Source organism: Ipomoea triloba, chromosome 6 (genome assembly GCF_003576645.1).
Source record: "Ipomoea triloba cultivar NCNSP0323 chromosome 6, ASM357664v1".
In the NCBI taxonomy this organism is placed as follows: domain Eukaryota; kingdom Viridiplantae; phylum Streptophyta; class Magnoliopsida; order Solanales; family Convolvulaceae; genus Ipomoea; species Ipomoea triloba.
This window is the reverse complement of record NC_044921.1, coordinates 13,810,790-13,820,497: the sequence shown is the minus strand read 5'-3', so window position 1 is coordinate 13,820,497 and position 9,708 is coordinate 13,810,790. Positions and strand designations below refer to the sequence as shown.

General features: G+C 27.1%; 1 protein-coding gene across 1 annotated transcript; it reads right to left on the bottom strand.

Annotated features, from left to right (window-relative positions):
• Positions 1 to 2,636: 2,636 nt before the first annotated feature.
• Positions 2,637 to 8,361, bottom strand: LOC116021573 (pectin acetylesterase 8-like). The gene is made up of 12 exons (XM_031262009.1): positions 8,259 to 8,361; positions 7,970 to 8,107; positions 7,646 to 7,728; positions 6,823 to 7,059; positions 6,181 to 6,267; positions 5,938 to 6,062; positions 5,172 to 5,232; positions 4,894 to 4,947; positions 4,076 to 4,153; positions 3,891 to 3,972; positions 3,458 to 3,588; positions 2,637 to 2,828 (listed from the first exon to the last, which is right to left on the bottom strand). The coding sequence occupies exons 2-12, from the start codon at positions 8,100 to 8,102 to the stop codon at positions 2,736 to 2,738; spliced, it is 1,164 nt and encodes a 387-aa protein (XP_031117869.1). The 5' UTR covers positions 8,103 to 8,107; positions 8,259 to 8,361; the 3' UTR covers positions 2,637 to 2,735.
• Positions 8,362 to 9,708: the final 1,347 nt, after the last annotated feature.

The following is a 9,708-nucleotide window of genomic DNA, read 5'->3' as shown; positions in this document are numbered from 1 at the left end:
TATTATATAGCGCAATTGATGAAATTGGTTGGATTGATTATGTTTTCTGATGTTTTCTTTGCTTGAATTAAAGCAAATAATTGTCCAATTACCCGTGCGATTCACGGATAAATTTTTGTATTATTTATTTAGATAATAAAAGTAAAGAAAATTATTTTTTTTTAAAATCTAATATTGAACATGTACATTTATTTCATTATAAGATTAGTGCAAAAGTATCACTCAATAAATTGAATAATATATGACTTGTTTGTTTACAATTATCTTTAAAAGATTGATATTTAATATAACTTAAGTAATTATATTATTACAAAAACAAATATGGACAAATGAGAAATAATTTAACTTTAATTATTATGGAGTATAAAAATAAATTCAACAACCAATATTTAGCTTAATTACCATAATAATTATTAGGCAATTAATTATTATTAGTCAATTACACTAAATTAATTATTTTTCGTTAACAGGAATATCAATTCGTATATACAAAAATTATTATTACTATATATTAAATATGTTCAACCTTCTACAGTGTTCATGTCACACGTGTACTAATTAATTTGATCAACGACATCTAAAGTTGGTGAGAGAATTGCTCAACCTTCTAGTTAATAAATATTAATTATTATGGAGTACTATTTATTAGTATAATTAATAATTAATAATTAATATTTAATTCATATTTCATATAAGTATAATAATATAATTACCGATTATATTTCCAATGAAATATTAATATATCCATTTTATTTTTCCTAATATTTTAATTTCCTTTTGAATATATTCATTTTTTTTTCTTTTATAAAAAGAATTATTGATTGTCATTCATTTTTCCTTCATAATTTTTTCCTAATATTTCATTTGTTGGCTACTAATTCTTTTGTAGGGAAATCTATGCTATATTTCCAGTGAAATATTAATATATTCATTTCGTTTTTCCTAATATTTTATTTCCTTTTAAATATATTCATTTCATTTTCCTTCATAAAAATAATTAATATTGATCTCCATTCATTTTTACTTCATAATTTTTTCCTAATATTTTATTTGTTGGTTACTAATTTTGTCATATGGAAAGTTGTGTTATATTTCCAGTGAACTATTAATATATTCCTTTAGTTTTTCCTAATATTTATTTCCTTATAAATATATTCATTTTCATTTTCCTTCATAAAAAAATTAATATTCATTTTCATTCTTTTTTTCTTCATAATTTTTTTTCTAATATTTCATTTGGTAGTTACTAATTAATTACCATAAACATTTTTCAGTGGTATTACAGTAATGCACATATATGTATTAATCTATAAAATACAAATATATTATCATAATAATTAATTACCATAAACATTTTTCAGTGATATTAGATTAATGCACATATTTTTTTTTGGTGAGAATTAATGCATGTATATGTATTAATCTATAAAATACAAATATACTATCATAATAATTACCATAATTACGAATAACGAATTATCATAATTACTAATAACTAATTACCAATCTATACTATATATAATATATTATGATTGCCATAATTACTAATATTATGATAGAATAATATTAATTAATTATAATTAGAATAATAATTACCATTACCATATTACTAAAATGCCCCTACATTTGGGCGGGAAAAATTTTGGAGGAAGATATTGTTTATATATATATATATATATATATATATATTTAAATATAATTTTACTTTTAAAAAAGTTTGAATTATGACACTCAAATCAAATCAAAAAATAAAGCAAAAAAGTTTGAATTCGTGTATAATCAAAACATTTTATTTTCAAATATTGTGAAAGAATTCCAATGAAAATAACTTATTGTATTATGAGTTTTGTGTTTAATTGTTGCTCGGTGGAACATTGCTCCCCTACAGCAAATCGGGGACTCGTATAGGCCCGATATCTCGCACCCTATATTTCACCTAACTTTACTACCTATCCTGGTCGTAAATAGAAGCAAATCAAGACTAACATCAACCACACAAGACATATGAACAGAGAAGATTTGCCATTCATTACCTTGGTTATGTATATTAGTGATGTTGTAGTTTTGATGTTTTGGTTTAACTACAAATTGAAAACCAAAAAAACCAAAAAATATATATAGCACTTTCATAGAACTCATGCAAATTACCATATACTTAATTATTGAAATAGTACATTGATTATTATATTATAGTAAAATTACCAATTTAATTTGACTTTTTTTTTTTTACCTAAGTTCATCAACTTTAAAAATCTTAACCAATTTGATCTTGCGTTTGTTTAGCTGTCAAACATCCGTTTACTCAGGATCAAATTGGTAATTTGGCTATAGTCAAGTGACCATTTTAATCATCACATGCACCATTTCCTCTTTTATTAAATCAAAAAGTTAATTATCGAAATGGTCCGAAATTATCAATTTGGTCCCGAGTAAACGGACCTTTATCTTAATCAATCCAGACCATTAAAATTATTACATTGATGCACAAGATTTGATCTTTCAATATCACCTGAACGGTGATCTCATATGATCCTAAATCTATATATATATATATATATATATATATATATATATATATATAGAGTTAAATATTTTATATTTACAAAATACACAAATGTAAATTGAAAGTAGCAATATATAATGAATTAAAGAAGATTTTTATTATTCATTGCCGTAAAATGATGAGTAACGCAATACAATATTCAATACATTGTCTTTTACCATTTCTCTACAATTTAGCGTTGAACATATACTGGTACCTCTGTTGGGTCTATCTTCTTCACTGAACGTTGGTCGAAGAACCAATCCATAAGTGCACTCTCAAACGTCTGAAAAAGTATATATGCTAGTCACAATTTTAATTAATATAATAATATCATCATCTTCATAAAATAAATTGATTTAAAAAATACTTAAATACATTACTTAAGTATCTGTTCAATTGGAAAATTAAAATCAATTTTCATTTCCATCGTGCATATCAATATACTTCATTTCACCAAAAGGTCTATCCACTACTTAGAAATTTTTGAATGTTTTAAACTAATCAATGAAAGTTTTAAAATGTAAATACAAGTAAATAGGTTAATGAATTATTAAGTAGGGGAGGATTGAATCTATCTAATTTTCAAAAGAAATAATTAGGCCTTCAAACTTTTGAAAGTTGCAATTAAGCATATAAATATATCAATTTAGTACATCAAAACCCAAAAACCGATTAATGACCAGTAATAGAACACTAGGGTTCCGACTATTATCCAACGAGGTTGTGGGTGAAAATCGGCGACAGGAGACCAACAAGACACCGAACAAAGCATCGCGGTTGGTCGACTTCTACGGTGAACATTTTATGTGTATAATTACAACTTTTCAACGTTTAGAACTCAATTGACTTCTCAGATAAAATTTAAAAGTGTATTTGACCCTTTTCTCATGGAACATAGAAACAAATTGTTACCTCGGATTTCTTGTCGACGAACATGGGTTTCTTCAAGCCCGTTAGAGAAAAGGTATGTCCGAAGAGAGAAGTAATTACAAATCCTTTGTCACTACTTGGGGGCAATACACTTAGCAACTGTTGCCTGAAATCTAAAATCAAAAAGGGAAAAAGAAATAATTTCATAATTATGAAAAAAAAAATTAAAAGAGTAACTGAATACGATAAAAAAAAATTATATCTAAATAATGTCCAAACATTAAATCATCATGTGATACTAAAATATAAATATAAATTAAATCTCAAATGAAATTATAACGTTGTTATGATGTATTTCTTTTTTCTATTATTATTATTATTATTATTATTATTATTATTATTTGAATAATATGCAAATATATTATGATATCAATTTAGCTATTTTATTAGTTAGAAGAGCAAAATGGGAATGTACCTTTTAGCATAGGCACATCACTTGGACTTAAGGTGTGATTCTTAATGGCATCATGCAAATCTTCCGAAAATGTATTTCTTATCTTTTGAAAAGAAAGAAAAAATAAATAAATAAATAAATAATAAAATAAGTCAGACTTATCCAATAAATAAATAAAATAAATACACAATTACGGGGAAACAAACCTGAAATGAATCAAATGCCGAATTGAGGAAGTACATCGGAGATTTCACATATTGCACCAAAGATTTTGGGAAGAAGCACTGCCCACATGCATTTGATTTAGGTTTAAAACTATATATTAAATAAACTCTTCAATATAATCAAATTTAGAGAGAGAAAAAAAAAGATTGAATTCAGATTTAATTTGGAAAATGTGTTTCTTGAAAACTTTTAACATAAAAATACATTTTGACACGATCTCCCATACGAAATGACCAGATGTCATGAGTTTGAGCCCCAATGGAGCAGTATTGACTCTTTGTGCTTTAATAAATTGAGAAAGTAATTATAAACATATGTAACAAAGTCAATATTACTTTAAAAAATACTACATCCGTCCCAAAATGGTTGTCTGATTCGTTTAACGAGGCTTGACTGAAGTAATTTTTAATCCAATTTTTCATAATATTAAGCTTAACATTAATATATAAATTTTATATATTTAGAAACTACATTAAAAGTACTATTAAACACAAAAAATTAAATTTAAAAATAATAAAAAATTACTAAAGAAAATAAGCAAAGAAAAAAGAATTGATTTGACCAATGAATAGTAAATAGGACAAGTAAAATGGGACAGAGGGAGTAGATCCGTCTAAATATATCCATGTTTCAAGATCAAGTATCAAGTAGATCTATCTATCTAATTATATCCATGTTTCAAGATCTTTGATATGGTGTGTATCTATTATTTTTATAGAAAATAAAATTTATTAAATTTGTATAGAAGAAATGAATTAAATAAATTTGATGAATATTTAATTGATGGTAATTAACTTACCTCAAATGGACTCATTTTTGAAGTGCATTCCGCAGGTAATGCCTTGTCAGGTTTCTACAACAGGCAAGAAATGTTCTTATGTCAAAAGAAATCGTCAAAAAGTCTTTTTTTTAAAAAAATAAATGCAATTTAAAGCTTGAAATTCGATATGGTGCAAGTATATATTTTGTAATATATATATATATATATATATATATAAAATAAATGTCCATGCATGTAAATTGTAGCATAGAAAAAAGGAGTTAGTTGAAGGAGAGAAAAGAGGGATAGAGAATTACATGTAGGTCAACTACACTGTGAAAAACATTAACAAAGAATTTTGCTTGCTCGGGATTTTTCCTGTTTTGTAATAGAGAAATAAATTGATTAAACATAACATATTAAAAACAAAATTAAAGTACAAAAAAAAAAAGTTTTTATATGGTTGTGTTAAATTCACATTTGGTCCCTCAATTGTAATAATATTTGTTCACTACTTTTAGTTCTCAAATTTATTTTTTTCTGCATTGAGTTCTCAACTTTACAAAAAGAAATTAAAAAAAAACAAATAAAAATAAATTCTCGCATATCCTAAATATTATATACCCTCGCTAGCAATAAAACTAAGAAAAGCAAAACAATTAAATATTTGGTCAATAATTCTTAAATCAAAACAGCGAATAATTTGAGAAAACCTTCGTACTTGGCAAACAAAAATGTTTCACTTTAGTATATATTTTGAAGCAACTCTGAAACATTTTAAAGAAAAATTTGAGTACTAAAATAGAACAAATCAAAGTTTAAATTTATAAGTAAAAAAAAATGTTGCTATAAATGAGTGGATAAAACTAAAAGTGGAGATAGCAGACAATGCCCCCCATAACCATTAGGTATACAAAAAGCAGCATAGAGTCTTCGGAACACTTAATAGTGCATTTCTGAACACTTTGTGGTGCATTTATGCGGACCTAATGGTGAGTGAAAAACCCAACATATACATACATATATATATATACATACATACACACATATATATATATATATATATATATTCTTGTATCTTACACGCGAAGGAAGAGAGAACCGTCGGCATGACATTTTACTCTAACGTTCTTAGAAAATAGAGCTCGAAAACGATCACAATGTATGATTGAACCCAACCCTCCTGCTGAGCCGCCGGAAAGAAGTACCTGTAATTTATAATAATAAATAGTTAAATCCTTCCCTGTACTAGGCTGTAATTATAGTCTTGCAATATATATTATATTGATTGAGCCACACTATCTAGTACAGTTCAGAACAAAATACATTTTTTGCATCTTTCATTCCTTTGGCTAACAAATCCTTCACAACCGCATTGAAAATCCTTGCACCTCTGTAGTAATGTTTAGTAACCTGAGAAAAATAGATGATAATTATACATAAAGCGCATCTTTGTTTTAAGATTTGGGGTGTTGAATAAAGGAGTGAGTTTCCTGTGAGACTCTCACTCATGGATCCTTATTTGTGTGATAAAATGTAATATTTATTATGCTGAAAAATATAATATTAATTATGAATAATATATATATATATATATATATATATATATATATATATATATATATATATATATATATATAAATAAAGCATGCTACTTTTCAGAAAAAAATATAATGATTTTAAATCTAAATTTAATATTTAGGGTTGAATAGTTACTTATGAAAGAAATGTAATACTACTAATCAAGGATAAATAAATTGTTCAATTGTTACTTATGAGAGAAAGTGTAATACTTAGACAAAAAAATATATTTTACTTTTGATAAAAAAAAATAGTACTTTTAAATTAAAAAATAATATTTTCATGAAAATTATAATATTTATATAAAAAAATGTAATACTTATTAAAAATCTAACCCGTTTTAGAGACCCATAGAATAATTTGTCTGAATAATAATAGTATACATACAGGATCTGGTTGTTCAACATCCCCGGCAAATGACCCTCCATCACAATATCGAATGAAGACTCGATTCCAGTTGTAGAAAGCATTGTTTTTGGGGTCACTACTTAATATGCCCGTTAAGTTTTCGGCCGCCGGCATGTGGAGAGAAGAACCAAGGTAAGCAAACACGCGGGTTGCACAATTTTGAACGCTATAATCAAATGTCTGGTAAAGAGTACTATTCAAACACCACCCGCCTCCCTGAATCCAAAATGAAAATAGTTAATTCCATATTCACTCATCCGACTATTACTTATTTCTAATTTCAGTTCTTGACTTTTAATATTATCAACTTTACTTGAAATATTGAATCACCTCGAATTGTAATTCACCGTTAGTTTTTCTCTACCAAAAATGTACAATGTTAGCCAAGGCCCCTACCCACCCAATTTTTTTTTTCTGGTGCGGATGCAGGGAGTGGTGGGGGGTCAAAATTTTTTACAAAAATTTACAATGTTAGTCGAGGCTCCCCTACTCACTCACGTACTTCCACCCATACTTGTGTGAATCCTTAACATTGAGGGTAAAATTAAAAAATTACACCCATACTTGTGTGAATCCTTAACATTGAGGGTAAAATTAAAAAATTATTGTGCCAATTGTTTTCTAGCAAGCAAAAAATAAACCCTAATTATTTTTATTTATTCTAGCAGTCTTAATTTCATCTTCAATTTTAAGTTTTAACCATCCATACAAACAAAAAGTACAGTGAATTACAATTAAAAATGATTCAGCACTAAATTTGGTAACTTAAAAAATTAGGAGTAATTATATAAAGAACACTCACTTGAAGGTGAAGTAGCCAATTACGTGCACCTTCACCTTTCCCAGCATCCCAATTATATGCTGGTGGACTCCCATCCAAACAAACTACCAAATGTATGGAAATTAAATAAGATAAATGAAGTACTAACTCTATGAGAATGTAATATCTGTTTATAACTACTTTCTCAACCTATTGAAACACAAGAGTCAGTATTGATGCCACTGAGGCTCGAACTCATCACCTCTCGTATAAAGGGAAGAGTTTGATGCCACTGGACCACAAGGTCCTTGGCAAGTAATACTTTCAATTAATTTAATTTAAATTAATTATAGCTTTGTATTTTACCTGCTCCTTCATCAACAGCACTCTTTAAAATAAATGTGGGAACACTAGCGTCTGTTCTTATTGAATGCACCAATATAACCAAAGAAAAAACCAGCAAACATATCCACTGGTTTGACCTTGTTAAGATAGCCATATATCCTACAAAAAAACAAACAAAAAAAATGTTTGAATAGAAAGTTTCAGAAGCTTTCTAATAAACTAAATTTGAAATCAGTATGTGGTTAATTAAAATATTCAAAACCAAAAATATCATAAAAGAATTTTGTTCATAAAAGAAATGAATGAATACACTTAAGGATTGATCCAACGTTAAACTACAAGGTTTGGAGATCAAATCTCCTAAACCCTTAAACGTCAGAAAGATGATAATTCTAAAAATGTTTTAAAAAAAGAAGACCTCTGGAGATATGTCATTTTGTTCAACTATATATATACAAGAATGAAAGGGTATTAGAATCATATATTTGCGTATGGTGCTGGGTTTTCAGTGAATTAAAGTCACATATTAATCCTCCAAATGCGCAATGGTTAGTATTGAATTGGTACAAACCAATATTTGTTTGTATGGTGCAGGTTTGCATTATGAGTACTTGCAACAACAATTATTTTCATCACTTCATACAATAAGATCCAACTCACCTATTTAAATGAACCGCTAAGTGAATTATTGAGTCTTTTTTATAATGAAAGTGCGTAAACATGCACTACTACAAATAACACTTTTAATGTCGGTTAAACATGCACCATTAACTTAAATATTGGAAGACGTAATATATGACATCATATCGTTATAAAAAAAAAAATCGACGTTGTATATTTTTAACAATTTTTAAATAAAACATACGACGTCGGTTTTTTAGCATTCACTTCTTCACAAAGGTATTGGAAAGTTTGATGGCTTCTCATTGAACAAAAATTAGATATTAACAATCACTTGACGGTTGATAATTGGTCAGAATAATCATCTACCAACTAGTGCGTGGTAGGTAAAATTTATTATCAAAAAATAAAAATAAAAATAATTTTTTTATCAATAACCCTAAATTAATTTTACCTATTAAAAATTTTCATACATCAACACTATGATGATCCAAGTCAAGAGGAATAAGTGTACAGGTGGGGAGGGGTAGACTTATTATTATTTTAAAAACATTTTGGAATTTAGTAACTCAAACTTGTAGTTTGACTACAATAGTTAATTTCTCAACAACACACCTAAAAGTGTTACATTAAAATTGTAACTAAATACTTGAATACTCTCTATTTGCTTTCTTAGAAACTCTAATCTCTTGTATATATCTTTTGTGTCTCTTGAAAATTATACCTTATCGCACTTATCACTTCTCTTTTTATATCTTGACCAGCTCACTCTTATTTATTCTTGAATTCAAATTTGCCGATTGGAGGGAGACAAATTTGATTGCAAATTTGAATTGAGCAACGTTTGTCCGACCATTACCCAGAACTTATCCATGAAATCTGACTTTTACACTTTCCAAAGAAGCTTTTGCTTATTTGAGCAAATATCATCCTCAGACTACGTGCTAACATCCAAAATTAGTAGTAAAGATACCTTGTATATATGATGTTTGAACAGAGCATGTATCTTGAAGATTCTTGAAAAGTAATATTTAGGCAAAAGGGTCAAATATGCCCATGTACTACCATTGATTGTTCATCTAGCCCATGAATCAAAATATGGTCCATCTAAGCCACTATACTCTTAATAATTTTTCATC